Source organism: Leucopleurus acutus (assembly GCF_964270905.1).
Source record: "Leucopleurus acutus genome assembly, chromosome: 4".
Lineage (NCBI taxonomy): Eukaryota > Metazoa > Chordata > Mammalia > Artiodactyla > Delphinidae > Leucopleurus > Leucopleurus acutus.
Genome location: NC_139146.1, coordinates 127707124 through 127729781, shown reverse-complemented (window position 1 = coordinate 127729781; position 22658 = coordinate 127707124). Strand labels below are relative to the sequence as shown.

The 22658-nt window shown below is 32.7% G+C and overlaps 1 protein-coding gene across 4 annotated transcripts in view; it reads right to left on the bottom strand.

The window, feature by feature from the left end:
• Positions 1–22658, bottom strand: part of LRBA (LPS responsive beige-like anchor protein) — a 743236-nt gene that overhangs the window by 587898 nt on the left and 132680 nt on the right. For all 4 annotated transcript variants that reach the window (XR_014326184.1, XM_082838660.1, XM_082838661.1 and 1 more), the window contains 8 exons: positions 21611–21690; positions 20253–20315; positions 18292–18389; positions 10691–10783; positions 9359–9467; positions 8492–8573; positions 5822–5945; positions 5337–5529 (listed from right to left, as the gene is read on the bottom strand). Coding sequence is in view for 3 of the 4 variants with exons in the window: in XM_082838660.1 (XP_082694786.1) it covers positions 5337–5529; positions 5822–5945; positions 8492–8573; positions 9359–9467; positions 10691–10783; positions 18292–18389; positions 20253–20315; positions 21611–21690 (842 nt within the window). In the remaining variant the exon portion in view is untranslated. The remainder of the gene's footprint in view (positions 1–5336; positions 5530–5821; positions 5946–8491; positions 8574–9358; positions 9468–10690; positions 10784–18291; positions 18390–20252; positions 20316–21610; positions 21691–22658) is intronic.

Below are 22658 nucleotides of genomic sequence, written 5' to 3'. Positions count from 1 at the left end.
ATTTAATTTACATAGACTTCTTCTATCTTCATTATGCTTTCTAAAGAGTATATTATTATTAGCATCTTAGTGTGAAAGTGGGAAGGGGATAATTTTATAAAAGTTAGTCAAAATAATTCCCTGTACAATCTGAGGGGCCCTCAAAATTTAGAGTACATAAGAAAGACTTATTTTAAAATGCAGATTTCTAGGAACATACCACGAGATTCAGATTAAGATTCTCAGGTGGGGTCCAAGAAACTAGAAGATGTGCATCCCAAGTTCCTCTGATGAGATGATCCCTAAAACATACTGTGTGTGATTCTGACATAGACTCAGATAGACACAGACATAGATTCTGACATAAGTAATTTAAAGACAGCTGCTACAGCTATTTCCTGGGTCGTGGATAAGAGAAGACTGAGGCACTAAGGCACACACAGGGTGGCATGGTGCCACATGACAGTGGAACCAAAGAGCCCCAAACAATGATGGCGTAGTCCTTCCTCCTCCTTCCTGAAACAAATATTTAACATGCAACTGCCAAGCACTCAGCACTATGCCCCGTTACGGGAGATATGACGAAGTATAAAACCCTTCATCCCTGCTGAGAGCTTACAATTAACAGCCACTTTTGACCAAGAATATAATATGAGAGTTATTACAGGATCATACTTGCTTAAATAAATACTAGTCTACATTTCCTATATGACACATTACTGCTCTTCTTCATGTACTTTACACACCCCCAAGCAAACCAAACAATTCCACATGCTTTTCCCTCAGGGAAATCATCTATGCACCTCTGCTTATGCCAATTCCTCCACCAGTGATTCTCATCACCCCAGTCTCTACGTACCCAAATCTTATTTATTACCCTTCAAGGTTGTAGTCAAATGACATCCATTCTACAAACCTCTCAAAGGCCCTCTCCTTTCACTGTGAATCTCTCTTCTAGGACACGTATTCCTTCCTGCCCTGTCTTTCAGTACATGTATTATCTCCCATATTAGAAGGTAACTTCTTTCAGGATAAGATCTGTTCCGGATTCATCTTTCTATCTTTCGTAGTAAACCTGAAGGTACTCAACTAGAAGAAGACAGGAAAAACAAAAGGGAGGAGTGTTAAGAACAAAAAGAGGAAACATAAAGGTAGAAAGGGGAAGAAAAGAGGTGGGCCACTGGAGTAAGACCTAGACACAGAGTGACTGAAAACGAGTGAGAGAGCCCATGGAGGGTCTGACCAACAGACAGGGGAGAGGGGGGAAGGGAGCAGAGACAAAACAAATATAAACAGAGAAAAAGAAGAGGTTGGGGAGGGGTGGGGAGAGAGAAGATAGGGGGTACAGAAAGGGTGAAGGAACACTGGAGGGAAAAACAAAGAAAGAGAAGGAGAGGGATGGGAAAGAAGGAGATGGTGGCTAAAAGAAGAAACAGAGAAATAAGCAAAGAGGGAGCAAGCTAGCTAGGCAGTGATAGAGGGTAGCACAGACTGCACCAGGTACCCACAGTCAGTGCCAATGCAGGGGGTTGGGTGGTGATTCGTTGGATATTGGGAAGAGGAAGAAAGTAGGGGGAAGAGAGGGAGTGAGGAAGTGGGGGGAAAGAGGTTAGGGGAGAAGGAGAGAGAAGGGGGGTATTAAAACCTTTGCCTTTGAGCACCTGAATTATTCATAGCAGTGAAAATGAATGAAGCAAAGCTATATGTAACAATAAGAAAGAATCTTAGAGACAAAAGGTTTGATGAGAAAAAATAAGTAACAAAGAGCTCACACAGTACGACGTCCCTTTCATAAAATACAGAAACAGGTAAAATGAGAGATTATATTATTTAGGAATACATTCTTTTAACTTTTTCAAGAAGGGAATAATAAACACTAATTAAAATGGTGATTAGATTTGGGTTGAGGAGGGTAGTTATTAGAAAGGGAGAACCTTTTTTAAGCTGGGTAGTCACACAGTTTCCTTTATAACACTTCATAGCATATATGCCATGCAAATTATTTTGGATGTAATTAATTCTTCATTTTAAAAGCTGTATTTATACCAAACATGAAGTGACTAGGGCCTTAACTAGTATGCTGGCAGTAAGATGAGAACAAAAGAATTAACAGGAGGAATGACAGAACTATAACAAAGGAAAATAGTCGTTTAATTCTATTTCCTGTGATTTCACTCATTAACTCCTAACTTCAGATATACACATATATTACCACATTTACCATTTTTAGATTAGACATCGATGGTTAAGAAAAGTTTAGAAACTTCCCTGAGTTTACACAACTAAAAATGACTATAAATCAGAATTCAAACCCAGGACAATCCTGTCTCCAAAGCCCACGTTCTCTTCATTACTTACACAAATAGACTGGTGACTGGATATAATATTTAGCCATAAATGCTCAATAGCTCAAAGGTGCCTGAGATTTCTCCAAGTCTGACTCTTTTGTTTTGTGGACGAGACTAGGCTATTGGACCTAAATAGCCTATCATTTCAGTTCTCAAGCATTTTAGTCTCAGGATCCAAAGTACTGGTACCTCCCGAAAATCTTTACTTATATGGGGTATGTCTATTACTAGCTACCATATTAGAAATTAAAACTACGAAATTCTACAAATATTAATTCATTTCAAAAAAGCAATAAACCCAGTATATGTTAATATAAATAAGATATTTTTTGAAAAATGACTTTTTCAAAACAATAATAATAATAATGAGAAGAACGCTATTATTTCATATTTTTGCAAATCTCTTTCAATTCTGGTTTAATAGAAGATGGCTACATTCTAATATATGTTTTTGTATTCAATCTGTTGTATTATATTGTTTTGGTTGCAGTACATGAAAAAAATCCATCCTCTAACTAGATACGTAGCTGGAAAAGGAGGACCTCACCACTCCCTGAAATGGTCTCCTGGGCTCCCAAGGTCTTCAGGCTGTACTTCAAGAATTACTGCTCTAAAGGTTACATTCCTTTAGCCATTCTTCCTAAGGACACGACAAACTGGAGTGTACACAAAAGTGCTGAATTAACATAGAATATGTAGAAAATTTTTTAAATCTAATTTATATGGGCACTTCCCTAACTGAGAATTCTCCCAGATATACCTGAAGTCCAATCCAAATTATGTGAAACCAAAACTCAACCATTTTTCTCATTACCTCTTGTAAAGGGAAAAAATAATACTAGCAGAAAATCAGTCCAGACTGCAGTAGCCCACTACAACCGAAACCAGAATAGCTGGGCATCAGCACAAACTAAAGTAAGTTAGACAAGAGGTGGCAAAGCATTTCTGTAAAGTGCCAAATAGTAAATATTTTAGGCTTGGGAGCCAAAGAGTCTCTGTCACAAATACTCAATGCTTTTAACATGAAAGCAGTCTTAGAAAATACATAAATAAATACAGGTGGCTGTATTTCAATAAAAATTTATTTACAGAAACAGGCCAGGCCAGATTTGGCCCTCAGGCCATGCTTGGCTGAACCCTGCCTTAGGGGGTCAGCTTAAAACTGGTCAGCTTAAAAATGCAGTGACTAAAACAAAGCCATTTTAGAAAATCACATCTTTGCCTCATTTAGCACTGGATTATTCTCAAACATAAATCTGTAGGGTAATACCTTCCAATCTAAGATATCTTTGTAAATCCTTATGATAATAACACACCTTCCTCTCACTGAAGAAGGAGGAAGAAGAATGAATAACTCTTACGTACTTACAAATAGCTAAAAGTTATTCAAACACCCAAAAACATATATTTAGGAAATGACAATATATTCCAATAGAATGGCAAAATATTCCAGAGTAATAACTATGATAGTCAATAAAACATTTAAAGATATACCAAATTTATCAATTCTGTTCTTTATCCTTCTAGTCAATTTATAATTAATATTTATTTGTTAACTATATTCCTTCTGTGTATATATAAAAAGAGTTCTTAAACAAGATATAAAAACCATAAACCATAATAGAAACTAATAAATTTTACTACATTATTTGAAAATGTAAAATTTCCTCAGAAGACACAAACATAAAACTCCAAACCTAAACAGACAAGAAACAATTGACAGAAGACATTCATAAACAATATAGGTAGCAAAGGATTAAGACCAAGAATACATGAAGAACTCCCACAAAACAACAAAAAAATGAAAATTAGTATTATGGAAACACAGCATTTAAAATTCATCAAATTTGCAAAATTTTTTAAACTCTAGCCATAACAAGTGATAAGGTGATATGAAGCCATGAGAATTTATACATTGCTGGCAAGAATGTAAACTGATATACCACTTTGGAAAAGGAATTGCATTACCTTGTAATGTTTAACATCTGCACCCTACAAATCATCAATTCCACTTCCAGGAACATAAATAGAGAGAAACTTCCCAATATATACAAAACACATCAAAAATGCTCATCAACTGGTAAGCAGATAAAGTCATACCATGGAATACATACAATTGAGAAAATTGACCAACTACATTGGTCAATATGGATGAATCTCAAACAATGATAAGTAAAAATAGAAAGTTGCAGGAAAATGCATTTAATACAATACCATTCATATTAAGTATACACATGAAAAATAAAATTCTTTAGTGTGTTGTCTGTGTGTCTGTGTGTTTCTATAGTTAAAACATAAATAAGACATAGAAATAATGAAAACACCAAATTCAGGTGAGTGGAAGAAGAGAGAGGGGTTGAAAATGGTAGACAAAGCAATTGGGATAGGGAACCCAATTCCATAGACACTGGTAGGTACATTATTCCTTATACTTTTTTGTATGTCTAGGACATTTCATTAATATTTTTAAACAAAAGCTATACATAAATAACTAACACTGGCTTAAGTTTAAAAAAAGAGAGAGATTAGTGATTCTTCTAAACCAGTTCTTTAACTGATTGCAACATGAGCAAAGGCAAAATTAGCCAGAGCTTTTTCTGTTTAGTCAACCACCTTATACTACTAAAATAACTTCTCATCTCTGAATATTGTGCGCCACCTTGTGTTCAAAAAGCTTCAAAATACTACAAATTTCAGAGAACCATATCTTGAAAATGGCTACTAGAAAATATAAATTCCTTCATGCTGTGTTATAAGGTTTCACTTTATCAACTTAAGCACGCATGAAAATGACATTTGGAACAAAACTATTTTGATAGAGAAGAAGTTGGAAATATTTTATATTTCTTTTTAGTTATTCCCTTTTTTAGTTGTTCACTTCACTGCACTTCCAGAGAATAATCTGCCTTTTTTCCTTGATTTTAAGTATATAAAATTTTGTTGAAGAATAAAACTCAAAATTACAGACATTTAAAATGCTAAAATACACTTTCATTTTAAAAAACTTACCTTTGAATGTGTGATTGATAAAGTGTCTACCCACACACGCCAGCCACCCCACTCATATTTGATTGCATGGTAAAGTAGGATTCGGAATATGGCATATACCATTTCTGTTATCTTTTGCTCATCTGAATTCTTAGGATTAAAATAGCAGAGAGAAAGCATCCACTCTTGCCACACAGAACACTGTAGCAAGCTCCTGAAAATTGTAAGAGGACTTGGAATTACTTAAAAAAATAAATCACCTGAAAGAATTCTAAAAATGTAAAAGTTTAAAACAAAACAACCACCTTTATTATGCATCGAAAACAATTAAACAGTGTGGTATTGAAAGCTCAATTAACTGTTTGGTACATTACTTGTATACCTTAATGAAAAAAGCATATAGAAAATTCATTTCATGGTATTTAAAGCAATTTTTCTTAGAAAAAATGGGATTATTCAAAGCTAGACTTGAATATTGCAAATAAATGCTTTCTGATCCTGCTTACCTTCTATTTTCTCTGCTGTTATTAAAAAGTTTAATCATGTCAGAAAGAAAGGCTCTGCGAACTTCCATGCTCTCTGGGCACTGGGGAGAATTTCGAAGTAGGGTTGCAATTACTTTTAGTATCTCTGTAAGACAATTCATAAACTAGTAAAAAAACAAAACATTACAAAAAATTCATAATGTAATATCATCAGTATATTTCAATTTCTTTCATTTCCCTGACATAAATGTCTACTGAAAACATCCTCTTCTGTGTTATAAAAAAAAAAATCACCTGCAGCCAAGACTGACAATACATAGAAAACATCCATGAACAAGAAAGGGATTTTTTAATTTTGTCATTAGAATGTGTAAAGCTAAATTTTAAAAGGTTATAATAAATGAAATTAAATTGTAAACAATTAAATGATGGTAAAATTGCAGACACCTCTCCCTTATCTCTGCCAGTTAGTAAAACTGACCTTAAAAATATCTGTATATAATCAAAACCTCAGAAAAAAGAGAATAAATTCTCAGCTTCTTCAACAAAATCTATACTATGCACATACTCTTTCCTTTATCATTGTGAATTTTAAAAGCTATCAAGATTTCCTTCCATAATTCTAAATCTAAAATTAGATACAAAAATATCAAAAGGAAATTAAAACCTATTTAACACCCCAAACAAATAAAACTGCTACCGTAATGGTCTTAAATATAATGCTGTATAAATTTCTAGTACTAACTTTAAGAAATTCTTTTAATACTGAGATACGGAACTTTAAAGAAACAAAAACAGCTATAACCCTGAATTTAAAATTAAATAATATGTCAAAGTTTTACCCAATTAAAAATTGAGGATTTCTAAACCAGCACTTTGCCAAGGTTTTTGGTGATTCTGAAGCAACAAGTTCAAAATATCAGATATGAAGGTACTTTTATCATAAATTTAATGATATTTTAGGAGCAATTTCTGAACTCTTCAAATGACAAATTCAAATTTTCTCTACCTGCACAATGATTACAATGATGATAATCATAATAATGATGACGATAATAGCCACTAATTTTGAGGATATACTATTGTGAGACAAAATATTTAAGAAAACACAGGTATTAATACATTTAATCCTTATACAATGATAGGTTGATACTATTATTATCCCCATTTTAGAGACAAGAAAACTAAGGAACACCTAAATTAATTAATTTACCCAAAAATCACATAACTATTAAGACATGTAGACAAGATTGAAAAGCTAGACGTCCTATGTTTTTAAACACCACATTACACTGCCTATCTTTTCTGCCAGTATATTACATAGATAATATATTTTAAAATTCTTACTTTAGTAAGTCATTTTTCCATAGCTACATAAAATACATTTTATATTATATATATAAAATCAAGGTATTTTCGGGACTTCCCTGGTGGTCCAGCAGTTAAGACTCTGCACTGCCAGTGCAGGGGGCCTGGGTTCAATCCCTGATCAGGGAACTAGATCCTGCATGCCACAACTAAAAGATGTTGCATGCCGCAACTAAAGATGCCACATGTCAACTAAAATATTCCACACGCCGCAATGAAGATTCCGTGTGCCGCAACTAAGACTCGGTTGCCGCCAAATAAATAAATAAATATTTTAAAAATAATAAAATAAAGGTATTTTCCTTTTTTACTCTCTAACATAATGACACCACATCTCCCTAAAGGCTGAGAAAAATTAACCATGTGACATGTGTTTTTAAAATTAGTACTGAAATAGAGTACCACAAACATGACCATAACTCACCACACAAAAAGTAATTAAATTTTGAAACTCTACAGTTATTTTAATATCAATAATCTTAAAAAGATGAGAAATGTACACGTTTTATAAGTGTTTAAGAACTCTAAATATCAAAGAAAAGACTGGTAACCAAGACTAAGTGCATAAACAATAAAGAAGATGGAAATTTTTCAATTCCAAACTTGGTATTCTTAACTTGACAGTAATTTAAGATGAAAGCTACCTCCATGGTCCATGTAACTTAGCCTGACATCACTAAATAGTGCAATCAAAACTTTACCAAAAATCTGAACATATATTAAAAACCCAAGATCTTATGCATATAATTCTTCAAAACCTCTATATAAACATTTCCACATAACCTAAAGTCAATGTGAAGTTATATTCAACATCAAACACAAATAAAACTAGTATTATATTAATGCCTATAATGAAATATTATTTGAACAATGTGTTTTCAACAATACCAACTTCAGGTTCTTCAGTGATTTTCCTTTTTAGTAGCAAAATCTACTTATAAAAGTATAAAAAGGAAGGCAGTGGGAGAAATGGGAGACGGTGCTCAAAGAGTACAAACTTCCAGTTATAAGGTGAATAAGCTCTGTGTATGTAATGTATAACCTGGTGACCACAGTTAACTATACCGTATTATGTATCTGAAAGTTGCTAAGGGAGTCGATCTTAAAAGTTTTCACTACATGTAACACAAAAAAAATAACTGTGTGAAGTGATGGATGTGTTAACTAACCTTACTGTGGTAATCACTTCACAACATATACATATATCAAGTTATTAGACTGTACATCTTAAAAGTACACAATGTTCTATGTCAATTATATTACAATAAAGGTGGAAAAACAAAAAGCAAATATCAAAAAAATAAAAGTATGTTAAATACATACGAGGATTTTGTATCTTAACTGAAGAATCAGGATCTGGATGCTGTTTATGTATCACCTGAGTACAAATCTGTTCTATAAGAATCTACAGAAATGAAACAATAGATTGTATTAGCATAATCACTGTATTACCATCACTATTTATGAACTTTAAGTACAACACTAAACAACATTAAGTATACAGTCCAGTATTGTCATGCTAAATATCTCTTGCATTATATGGAATAAATAATTTCAATATTGTAACTCTACTTTTACTTGATTATAAAATGAGACATCGGGACTTCCCTGGTGGCACAGTGCTTAAGAATCTGCCTGCCAATGCAGGGGACATGGGTTCAAGCCCTGGGCTGGGAAGATCCCACATGCTGAGGTGCAACTAAGCCCATGCATCACAACTACTGAGTCTGCACTCTAGAGCCCGTGAGCCACAACTACTGAGGCCGCGTGCCACAACTACTGAAGCCCACACACCTAGACCCCATGCTCTGCAACAAGAGAAGCCACTGCAATGAGAAGCCTGCGCACCGCAACAAAGAGTAGGCCCTGCTCGCTGCAACTAGAGACAGCCCACATGCAGCAACAAAGACCCAACGCGGCCAAAAATAAATAAATAAATATTTTTTAAAAAAAAGAGAGACATCAAACAGCCAATACAATGGAGAAAATACTTAAATAGAGATGTCCACACTGTTTAGAAATTCACCGAATAATAGATTTATTAAGATGCAGCCACATTTCCTTTATATAGCTAGTTTCAAAATCGTACATCAAACCTAAATGATCTTATTTCATCTAGACACTACCAACTCAATTATACAGGTATTTTCATAAGAAATTAGGAAGATTAAATTCTAACTACATTCCTACCTCAAATAGGACATTATATGTGGTCATTGTGATTAAATTTGTCTGAAGCATGAGTCTTTCAGCTAGCAATGAAAACAATCCATGTCCAAGCATGACTTCAGCTTTTCTTCTGCAATTACATAGAAAAAAGAAAATCAAATGCAGAGTTTTATTATTCACTATTTAGTATGCATGCTGATGAAGGAGACACAAAAATGTTTTTCACATTATTAACAAATTCCAACTCAATAATGCCCCAATTTTCTTAGACCTAGAACTTATAAGGCCACAAAATCTTTAATAGAGAAATACAAACTACAAATACATAGGCACAATTAAAGTTTTAAAAAAAAACGACTGGCTATGCCACAGCACAGCAAAAACTGTCACCAAAATCTTCAAAACAATTATTTATTAACTAGCTGCTTCTCTCCATTAGCCATGAGCTAAGCTCTACCTTAAATAATAATCTAAAGCCGACGAAGTAAAGTAGAAAAACAATGTGGAAGAAAAGGTAGAAGACATGCAAGAGAATTTTTAAACGAATACTGTAAAGATAAATATATCAATACTAAATTAAACTTCCAAGCAAAACTTTAGAAACTGAAGGATCACAAACTTAATTCTACCCCTGGGTTTATCAAATGTTTTCTGCAAATGACCGGATATTATATATTTTAGGTTTTGTGGACCATATGTTCTCTGTAGTAACAAATCAACACTGCTGTTATAATGTATAAACAGCCATAGATAATAAGCAAATAAATGATTGTGGCTGTGTTCCAATGAAACTTTATTTACAGTCAGCCAGCTGGATTCAAAATAAAGATTACAAGTTTACCAATACTTTTCTACCACCAGAATTGTTCATTTTGGACAAATTTGGTGGTGTCCATTTCTGGTATAAGGAACAATAGGTAGGACATGAATATCTGTATTCAGCTAAGACAAAAGGAAACATGGGAGTTTCAGTTTTTAGTTACACATACAGCAGAACACAGTATGTGACAAATAACCAGGTTACTATGTTAGCTTTATAGTAAAAAGCAAATAATGATCAAGCCACCTGAAATGAAGTCCCTACCTAGATTTACCTAGAATTCAACTTATACAAATGTATTCTTACAATAAACAACAAAAAAGGAAAATTTAAATAAAAACATAAACAATATACTCCTGCTCCCTAATTCATTTTTAACGTGTAGAAATGGGATTAAATTTATATAGCATTTTATGAATAAAAATAAATAAAAGATAGACAAGGGGAACCACAGAACGTAAATACTATTCCCAAGATTTATAAAATAAATATGTAATATACAACAGTCCATTTTAGATTTCATGCATACTCACTTTGGGGCCAGGTGTTTTAAAAAATAGCCCATTGCCTTGAGAGCTTGTACTCTGATTCCTTCACTTGTTGATGCCATAAGTTTATAGATAACTCTGAATAAATAAAAATTAAAAACAAATTACTATGAGTATATATTTCGAAAGTAAATACCTAAGATATACTCGTGTATATTTTTTCATATAGTCACATAATTTTAAACCTAACTTCAAGTAAGATATGGGTGAATTTAATATACATTTCTGACATTTAAAAACTTGTTTATCAACTACATGTTGTCTTCAAGAAACCCACTTTAAATATAGACACATATAGATAAAAAGTAAATGAATGGATAAAAATATACCATGTTAATTTAACACTAATCAAAAAGCAAGAGCAGCTACATTAATTTCAGAAAGAGAAGACTTCAAAGTAAGGAAAGTTATCAGGGATAAAGAAGGGCATTACATCATGATAAAGGGGTCAATTCTCCAATATGACGTAACAATCCTTAACATGTATGCACCTAACTATAGAGCCTAAAACTGTGTGGCAAAAACTGACAGAACTGCAAGGAGAAACAGATGAATCTATTATCATAGTTGGAGATTGCAAAACCCCTTTCTCAAAAATGGACAGATCCAGCAGGCAGAAAATCAGTAAGGACATAGTTAACCTTAAAAATACCATCAATCAACAGGATATAACTGACATCTATAGACTACTTCATTCTACAATAGTAGGATACACATTTTTCTCCAGCTCACATGGAACATTCACCAAGTAGACCACATCCAGGGCCATAAAACACACATAATCAACAAATATAAAGACTGGAAATTATATAAAGTTTGCTCTCAGACCATAATGGAATTAAATTAGAAATCAGTAACAGAAAGATAACTGAAAAACCCCCAAAATACTTGGAGATTAAACAACATATCTCTAAATAGCATGTGGGTCAAAGAAGAAATCTCAAAAAATTAAAAGTATTTTCAACAAAATGAAAATGAAAGCACTACTTATAAAAATCTCTGGGATGTTGCAAAAGCAGTGTTTACAGGAAAATTTATAGCACTGAATGCATATATTAGAAAAGAAGAAAGATCTGAAATCAATAACATAAGTTTTCACTCTAGGACACCTGGAAGAGAAAATTCAATTCAAAGTAAGCAGGAGAAAAATAATAAGTATTAGAGTAGAAATCAATAAAATAGAAAATAAAAAATCAATAGAGAAAAATCAACAAAACCAAAAGCTGCTTCTTCAAAAAGATCAATAAAATCAGTAAGCTTCTATCCAAGCTAAGGAAAAAGAGAAAGGATGTAATTTACTAATATCAGAAATGAAAGCAGGGCTATCCCTACAGAATATTAGTGCTACTGATGCTACCTGACTTCAAGACTTACTGTAAAGCTACAGTAATCAAGATAGTGTGGTACTGGTAAAAGAATACACAAATAGATCAACAGAGAGCCTAGAAATAGACCCACATAAATCTAGTCAACCAGTCTTTGACAAAAGAGGAGCACAAGCAAGACAATTAACAAAGATATTCTTTTCAACAAATGATGCTGAAACAACAGGACATCCACATCCAACAAATGAATATAGACACAGACTTTACACCCTTCATAAAAATTAACTCAAACATGGATGGATCTAGAGACTGTCATACAGAGTGAAGTAAGTCAGAAAAAGAAAAACAGATATCGTATATTAACGCATATATGTGGAACCTAGAAAAAGGGTACAGATGAACCAGTTTGCAGGGCAGAAACTGAGACACAGATGTAGAGAACAAACGTATGGACACCAAGGGGGGAAAGCTGCAGGGGGTGGGGGTGGTGATGTGCTGAATTGGGAGATTGGGATTGACATGGATACACTGATGGATACAAAATGGATGACTAATAAGAACCTGCTGTATAAAAAAATAAATAAAATTAAATTTTTTAAAAAATTAACTCAAAATGGACCTCAATGTAAAACGCAAAACCATAAAACTCCTAGAAACAACAGAGAAAACCTAGATGACCTTGGGTATGGTGATGTCTTTTTACTTACAACACCAAAGACATGATCCACAATAAAAATAAATGATTAGCTGGACTTCATTAAAATTAAAAACTGCTCTGCAAATGACTGTATCAAGAGAATTAGAAGACAAGGCATAGACTAAGAGAAAATACTTGCAAGGGAAACATCTGATAAAGCACTGTTATCCAAAATATGCAAAGAACTCTAAAACTCAACAATAAGAAAACAAACAACTGGATTTTTTAAAAAAATAGGCCAAAGAACTTAATAGATACCTTGACTAACCAAGATGGAGTAAGGATAATACAGCCTTTCTATTTTGTGTGTTAGAACCACAACTATAGAAAAAACACAAAAAGCAACCTCCAAAGTACTCCAAAGACTAAACAAAACTAGGTGCATTGGGGTAGGGGAGTTAATACTTGCAGATTACCCATTTCAGAGGTAAGAGTCTCAATTTTCAATTTTCTTTTGTAAATATGACCCATAAGTGGGTCCCTGTCTCAGAGTTCGTTTCTGTCAGAAGTTCAGGTAGCTAATATTCTGAGAAAAACTGTCCTTCTGGTTAGAGGAACTAAGAAAATGGGTCCTTATAGGCTAGAGAGAGTCATGAATAGGAGCAAACGGGAGAGAAGGATCATCAAAATCTGTGTAAAAACCTGCAAAAGCCCTAAACTGACCCAAGAGATGCAATGTATGGGGCAGACTCAGACCAGAATAATAATTTAATATTCTAAATTGAAAGAAGACCTGAATTATCACCCAGTTCTCAGCCTAATCCCTGAGTAGTGCATGTACAAGAAAAACCCAAAGCAAGACAAGAGAGGTTTTAAAAATGAAGTGCCGTCAGAACCACCATCCACAAAGGACAGGCAGAACTTGCAGTCGGACCCTTCTTGCCAAAATAAACCAAAACAAAACAAATCAACATTTGTTAACAGATCATAACAAGTCCCAGAGTTGATTTTAAAAAAAAGATAACACAACATCTATGATAGATTAAAAAACACTTAATGTACAAAGAACAAAGAAAATGTGACAATTTCTCATGGGAAAACACAATGAACAGATGCTGATGGGATAGGCAATTCTTGCAATTATCCCACAAAGATTTTTAAAGCTATTATAACTATGCTCCAGAAGGTAAAAGTAAACACAGTCTAAGTGGATCAGAAAACAAAGTTCTCATCAAAAGAAAGTATAAAAATTAACTGTATTGAAATTATACAACTGAAATGTACAAGAGCTGAAATATTCATGAGATGGGCTCAACATCAAAATAGAAAAAATGAAGAAAAAGTTTATAAACTTGAAGATCAAGTTTATCATACATGTCAAATTTCTATATCAATAGAAAGTATCAAATCTGAAGAACAGAGACAAAAATGATTGAAATAAACTAAAAAGAAGCTGAGGGAGATGTGCATTAAGACCTCTAATATTCAAGCCACTAGAAATCCAAAATGAAAGAGAAAGATACACCTGAAACAAAAAAATATTTTAAAATAAGAGCATAAAACTCCTCAGACTTGGTGATAAAAAAAAAAAGAAAATGAAATTTCAGGGAGTACGGTTGGGGAAGAACGAAAGAACGTGTCCTGAAAGCAAATATAAAAATCTAATACATTATATTTAGCAGAGAAAGATTTGATTTATCATAGGTTTCTTCTTCGAAATCATGGAGGCCAACAGACAGCGGGAAAATAGTTTAAAGTACTGAAAGAACAAAAACTAGAAACAGAGAATTCTACATGCAGCAAAAATATCCTTGGGCAAACGCCAAATAAAAGCATTTTCAGAAGAAAAACTAAGAAATCATGTTTCCAGCAAAACTACTCAACAAGAAATGCTTCCTTCACGAATTAAGAGTAAAAGAATTACAGATATCTGAATAAACATAAGTTTTTTCTCCTCTTAAATTCTTTAAACTACATATTACAAGTGAAATTAAAAATTACAACATTGTCTAGAGAGGCTTATGATACATTAGATACAAAATGGAACAATGGTGGAGCTTAAAGGTATCAATATACTTGCAGTGGTTCCATATTTTATTTGAAGACACAGAATATTAACTCTAGGTATACTGTGAAATCTCTAAAGCAGCCAATAAAAATTTACACAAAGAGATAGATCCAAAACCTAATAGAAATTAATTTTCAAAGAATTCTAAAAGAATTTAAATACAAAGCAAAGGAAAAACAAAGGAAAAATTATACTGAGACAAATAAATAATAAAACACTAGATGAAAATAAAGCTATAATCAATAATTACATTAAAAGTAAATAGTCAAAACACATTGAAAAGACTAAGTGCCTCAGAGTACATTTTAAAAAATAAAACATCCAACTACACTGTGTGTATTAGTCATTGTTTTCTATAGAAGGAGAACCAACAGGTTGTGTATATATACAGAGAGAGACAGATATTTATTTTAAAAAACTGGCTCACACAACTGTGGAGGCTAAGTCCAAAATCTGCAGGATAGACAAGTGCTCTGGAGATTGAGGAAAACATAACCCAAGTCCAAAGGCATTGTGTTGGTAGAATTCCTTTTTATTTTATTAATACCTTCAACTGATTTGATAGGCCCACCCACATTATAGATGGTAACCTGCTTTACTCAAGGTCTGCCAACTTAAATGTTGACCATATTCAAAAAATGATTTCACAAAAATATCCAGGATAATGTCTGACCAAATATCAAGGAACTACGGCCCAGCCAGTTGACACAAAATTATCCATCATACTGTGTACATAAGAAATTCAATTAACTATAAAGATATAGATAAATTAAAATGGAAAAAAAGATATACTATGCAAACACAGAGCAAAAGAAAGCTGGATTAGCCATATAAATATCAAACTAAGTAGATTTCAGATCAAGAAACATTTCCAGGTGGAAAAAAAGGAAAAAACATAATTATAAAAGCATTAATTCCCCAACAAGGCATAAAAATCCTCAATATAGATAAACTTAATATCTGAGTTAAAATATCTGAAGCAAAAAATGATAAAAATACAAAGAAAGAAAAAGAGAAAAAAGCATATTTATAGTCAGAGATTTCAATAATCATATCTAAATAAATGACAGAACAAGTAGACAAAGAAGCAGTAATGGCACAGAAGATTTGAAAAACGGTATCAACCAACTTAGCCTACTTGACATTTATAGAACACTCCATCCAACAAAACAACATCAAAATACATGTACTTTTCTGGTATGCATGGAACATTTACCCAGATATACCATATGCTGGACCATAAAGCAAGTCTCAATAAATTTTAAAGGATTCAAGTCATACAAAGATCCTCATAGACCAAAATGAAATTAAATTAAAATTCAAACAGGGACTTCCCTGGTGGTCCAGTGGCTAAGACTCCATGCTCCCAATGCACAGGGCTAGGGTTCGATCCTCTGTCAGGGAATTAGATCCCACATGCCACAACTAAGAGTTTGCATGCCGCAACTAAGATCATATGCAGCCAAATAAATAAATAAATATTTTTTTAAAAAAGAAAAGAATCCCATGGCCAAGTTAGCATAGGAAGCCCAGGGATTAATGATTTAAAAAAAAAATAAAATTCAAACTTAAAAAGATCTCTGGAATATACTTCTAAATAACACATGGATAAAACAAGAAATGAAAAGAAAAAAGTATTTCGAACTGAATAAAAATGACATTAAACTGAAAGTGCTTAGGAAGAAATTTAAAGCACTAAATACCTATATTCAAAAAGAAGAAAGATCTCAAAACAGTGACAATGAATAAATTTGATTAACCTCTAGCCAGATTGATTTGGAAAAAAGAAAGAAGAAAAAGTATTAGTGTCAGAAATGAGAGAGGTAAAATCACTACAGGCTTCTCAGATATTTAAATGAAAATAAAGGAACCACTTTATATCAATAAATTTGACAGTTTACATGAAACAGACAATTCCTTGATAGATAGAAACTTACCAATACTTATCAAAGAATAAACAGATAATCTAAACAGCCCTATATCTATTAAGAAAATTGAATTTGTAGCTAAAAACATCCCTACAAAGAAAATTCCACTCCTAGCTAACTTCACTGGTAACTTTCAGCAAACACTTAAAGAATAAATAATAATAATTCTATACAAACTCTTCAAGAAAATTAAAGAGTAGGGAATATTTCCCAAATCATTCTATGAGGTCAGCACTTACTCTGGCACTTAAATCAGCAGACTCTGAATATAACAAATTACCCTTCATAATGTGGGTGCCTCATCCTAACAGTTGAAGGCTTTAATAGAAAAAAAGAAAGGACCTCCCTAGAGGAAGAGGGAATACTGTCAGCAGACTGCCTTTGGACTCAAACTGCAACATCAACTCTTATCTGGGTCTCCACCTGCCAGCCTGCAAATTTTGGAGGCTTCCACAATCACATCAGCCAATTCCTTAACATAAATCTCAATATCCCTCCCTCCGTCCCTCCCTCTCTCTCTCTCTCTCTCTCTCCCTCCCTCTCTCTCAGGCATACACACACACACCCACACCCTTTTGGTTCTGTTTCTCTGCGAATCTCTGAAAATATACTCCTTAGGTATAATGTATAAAGTCATCTTCTATCTTACAGAGAATGAGTACTGAAAGGTAACAAATAAAAACTTTGTAATAGAGGATTGATATGGGAAATTTATTATAACTAAATCAGTAAATTAGTTACTGTAGCTGATCATCCAGCAAAGTAGCTGTTAAACTTTTGTAGCCCCAAAACTTTCTCATTAAACGAAAGATTTAAAACAAAAGTATCTTCTTTTGTTATGATGATTGTTGCAGACTGAATGTGTGCTCCTCAATTCACATGTTAAAGCCCTAAGCCCCGCAGTGGCTGTATTTGGAGATGGGGCCTATAAGAAATTAATTAAGATTGAATGAGGTCATAAGGGCGGGTCCCTGATTCGACAGGATCAGCATCCTTATCAAAAAAATAAAGAGCTTGCTCTCTCTCTCTCTTTCTGTTCGTGCACACACACACAAAATCATGTGAACACACAACAAGAAGGTGGCTGTGTACAACCCAAAGGGAAAGCCCTCACCAGACACCAACCCTGCTGGCACCTTGATCTTGGGCTTACAGTCTCCAGGACTATGGGAAAACAAATTTCTGGTGTTTAAGCCACCTGCTCTAGGGTATTTTGTTAAGGCAGCCCGAGAGGACTAATACAATGATGATTTGGGATTGGGGTTGGAAGAGGTTATGTTTTAAAGGGAAGATAGAGATCTTCTCTTGGATCACAATTGAATATTTTTGTTTTAGGACCTAAAGATAAGTCTGCTGAAGAATTTGACCTTACAATAGCAGTATAACAGCACTAACCATACAAAATACTGGAATGATTTGCCTGATCTGTCCTCACATACTAAATAGTAGTAACACAGCCTCTATATTTAAAGATTTTTTCAAAAAACATAAGACATGAAATAAAAAGCTCTTGTATCTTAAATCATTTTATAAGATCCAGTAATAATTTTCATATCTAAGAATCTGTCATTTCCAAACTGATCTCTTCTATTAAATATATTAAAATTCTTGAAATGTTAAATTCTTACCGTAACCCATTCCTTTGGTCAAAAGCAGGTATCATAGAATTAGGATGTTCTGACATTAATGCAACAAGCAGCTGTAGGACATCCATTAGATTGTCATCCTAAAATTATTTTAGAATTTTTTTAAATAAAGAAAAACAACTTATTTGGACAATGACTATTTCTCAAACAATGAATTTTAACTTAAAAAAAAAATAAGTAGACAGCTATACGAATCCACTCTTTTTAAGCAAACATTCTTTACATACACATGTTCACCTGCATAACTCAAAATACACAACACCAAATAGTCAAATAATTTCTTAATCAAAGATATAAAATGTCTCTTATACTGTATCAAGACTTCCTAAAACATATTCCATTGATATAATAGATACTGATTTACAGATTTTTTTTTTTTAAAGGAAGGATTATACGGCAAGAAATTGGGCAGGGGGGAGGAAGAACAGGTTGTTCTTTTTATTACAGCAAGACATATTGAAGCTTTAATATGCTAATAGATGTTGTGATATGCTGGTAGTGCTGGGGACAACATACTGTGTATCACTTTCTAAACTTATTTAACTAGGACCACTGTGCACTAAGCCTCTCAAGAAACTAGTTCTGAAAGAAGACCTTTTGGGAAATGATAACTGGATAGTTCTCTTATATTATCTGTTGTTAGTATTAAAGATATAGATGATCAATAAATGTTTATTGTGTCAACATGTTACTGTATATGGTATAATTTGATAACATTTGCATAAGAGCACAGTAGTAAACACATATGAGTACTGAAATCTAAAAATTTCAGGAAAATCCTTTACAACCTCTGTTGCATATCATTAAGGCCTACTTGGGCATTACAGATCCAAAGACTAAAGGGAAGCAGCAGTTAGCCATCTCTATGGTACCCTGCCTCCAGGTTTCCATTCACTGCTTTTGAATTTTTGCTGTGGAAGCTACCTGAATATTTAATTTTCAATATGCTAAGTAAATGGTCTAGAAGTAGGGCACTGAGCCTTTGGAAAACTGTTATTTGAAGGACCTGAAAAACCCCTGATTTAATAGTTTCAGAGTAAACAGAAGATCACTGTGACTTCCAGTTTCTCCCTTATGAAATATTTTGGTCCCTAAGGGTCAAGAAAATCTAAAAATAAAATAGAATATCCTATTCAAGAAGAAAAAGAAATCACAATCATTAATGTTTGAGTCAAATATGATCCAATCAGGAAATTTAACCCATTCTTTTCTGCCCCAATTAACAAAGATAGGTCCAAACCATATCTCTCATCTATTAATGATTTTAAAAGGAACTATATCATGCTGTAACAAATATGTGAACTCAGAAAAAATGAATTATAACACAGGAATGTAAATTATCATATAAATGTTGTGCTTTATACGAAATTAATTTCAGATTCTACTTATTTAAAACATGTTTAATCAGATTATTTATTTAGACTATATCTGGCATATATTACATTTTTGCAATGCTAAAAAATAAAGGAAAAAACCCCAGACATTTCAACCTATTTATTTTCAACCTCCTTTTCAACCATATAATTTTAAATCAACCATAAATGAGTTGTTTAACTTAACGGTATTTGATTATACAAAATCAGTGGGAAGACTTATGAATTTAAAAGTCCAATCATTTTTAGTCATTTTCATTATCTATTTTTCCATTTCTTACACTGGTTCCTGGAAATAAACTGAAAGTATTCTTTGGTATAGTTTATTACTAGGTCAATGAGATCTAATTTTAACACTTTTTAAAAGCCTTTCATGATTATTCGCAAAGGCATCTTGTGGTAATAAAGAATATTTAAATGAAGATTGCTAACATTTAGTTCCTAGATTCTAAATACTCTCCACTATAGTTACATCATTAATGAAAGATTTCTTTAACTATTTTACTTTTAAAAACGCGCATAATGCGACTTCAAAAAATAAAATCCCAACATATAAAATTCAAATGTTACCTCATGCATAGTGAGTAGATAATTAAGAATGGCCTGTAGCTCATCTTCCTTTACTCCAGAATCCTTTAAAAACATAAGACAACTATCTTATGCTTACATATATAAAACTTTTTTGAAAATGGAAATTATACACACAGATTTCTCAACTTGGTGAGTTGCTATAAATATAAAAAGATAATGTTAATATAAAAATCTAAATTTAAAATAAAATTTTGGGGAAGCACTAAAGACATGCAGTATGCAACACAATGTAGAAGTCAAAAGAGATCAGACATCAGTATCCCGTTTTTGGCACCTTATATGATAACCTATCTAGTAAAGCTTCAGAATCGTGACATAAGCAAAAATAATAATTAAAAACAAGTAAAAGGGTATTACTCAACACCTATCACTCCTCTAAATACAGAAGACAATTTTTCTGTTTATTTTTTTCTATTAAATTTGGACAGTAAAATGAATAGTTTCTAAAATTACCAAGTTAAAATGTCAGGTACTAAAAATTGAGTAGTAATTTCACTGGGAAAAACACTGCACTTTTTAAATATGAATGCATTATGAAAATTTTCAAACTACTGTATTATTAATCATAAAACAAAGCTGAAATCTCAAAAAAGAACAATAAGAATTAGGAAACAAAACACACTAGGAAAGAATAGAAACAGACAATTTAAAGGTTAAATTTTTTAATAAATGGAAATAAGATATCTGACTCTGAAAGATATACTAACAGGTCCATTTACTATAACATTATGTGACAGCTAATAAAGCATTAAATTGTAAAGAATAAGAAATAAAATGATATAGGAAAATACTGAATAAAACACTGGCAACAAATATATTTATATATTGGCATCTTGTAAAACCAAAACACCATCCTTAAAAATAATATTAAATTTTACTTTACTGATAGTAGAATGAAATGGGACAAAATGTAATCATTTCTATCTGGTACATTTATATAGGAAAATTATTTTTCAAAATCTGAATGTCAGGTACAAGAAATCTCTAAAATTGAAACCTCCTTGAGGAGCTCTGTTGACTACTGTATCACCAGTTCTAAGAATAGCAGAAGTAATAGAAACTCAGTAAATATTTGCTGAATGAAAGAATGAATACACCTGAACTCCAACAGAAATTCATATAATACATATTATGATTATCAATTTCCAATTCTGCATTAATGTTTATCAATTATATGCCTAAGGAGAAAAAACAAACAAGGAAATAAATATCTTTAAAAGTTTTTTCCACTGTGTAAACCTATTAATAGAGCAAAGAGTAAACAAACCAATATTGTATTTTATGTGAAATTTTAAGTTCAATACACACATGCTATAGGGTAAGAAATATGAACTCACCTTCATCACTAATTGCTTAATGAACATCAACAAGAACGCTCGTAGAGAAAGCATTTCTTTTTGATTAGGTCGTGGTCCATCTTTTAAAAAGACAAACACATACACACACATTGAGTATTTCAAAAACCTCAAAGTTAAGTATAAAATTCTCATTCCCAATAGTTTTTCCACCTATTTATAAGAAACATAAAGGTCAGTTTCCTGAAGAGTTTAATGCCTCTAGAAGGACGAGCATTCAATCTCACATGCAATTGTATATACAATGCTCCAAATGTACAAAATGGGTTATGTAGAAACTACAATGAAAATGTTTGTTTTTGGGTAAGGTCAAAGGAATTTTAAAACATAAAAATGAGGTAACAAATTTATACTTAGTTTTAAAAGACTCTCTTGGAATGTTACTATGGTAACATAAGTTTATAAAGAAAAAAGCAAAAGAAAATCTAAACTTTATATGTGAATTTAGTATGAAAAAACTTTTTTCTATTGAGACCATTGTATAAGCTAATACAAAAAGCTCAAAGTACACCTCAACACAGTATCGTTCATGAAGAAGGGAAACATTGTGTTGACCTCCTCTGACATCTCCTTCTCTTCTTGAGAAAGTGCTTGGTCACACATGGCTCACATTAAAGTCAATTTTCATGTCTCAAACATACAATTCCCAAGTAGAAAGCTTGTAGAAAGCTTTTGAAACCAAACGCCCATTGTCCTAAGATCCTAATTTAAGTACTTGTCTACCTCATATTTTCTGCAATTTTCCTCCCACTAATCACTATTTATAGCTAGCTCCTGGACCACCAAAGCATAGGACCACCATTACCTTGAACAGATCAATTAAAATAGGAAGAAAATTGTTTAAAATTTGTTCCACATGACAATTCCTAGACAAAGAATAGGTTACAGAGTTACAATACAATCGCAAAGTTTGTCCAGCTCTCTCACTTGAAGTATAAGACTTTCCCAAGGTCACTAATCAGTTATAAAATCAAGGCCAGAATACTAACACCTAGGACAGTACATGACACACCTACAGCACCATGAAATA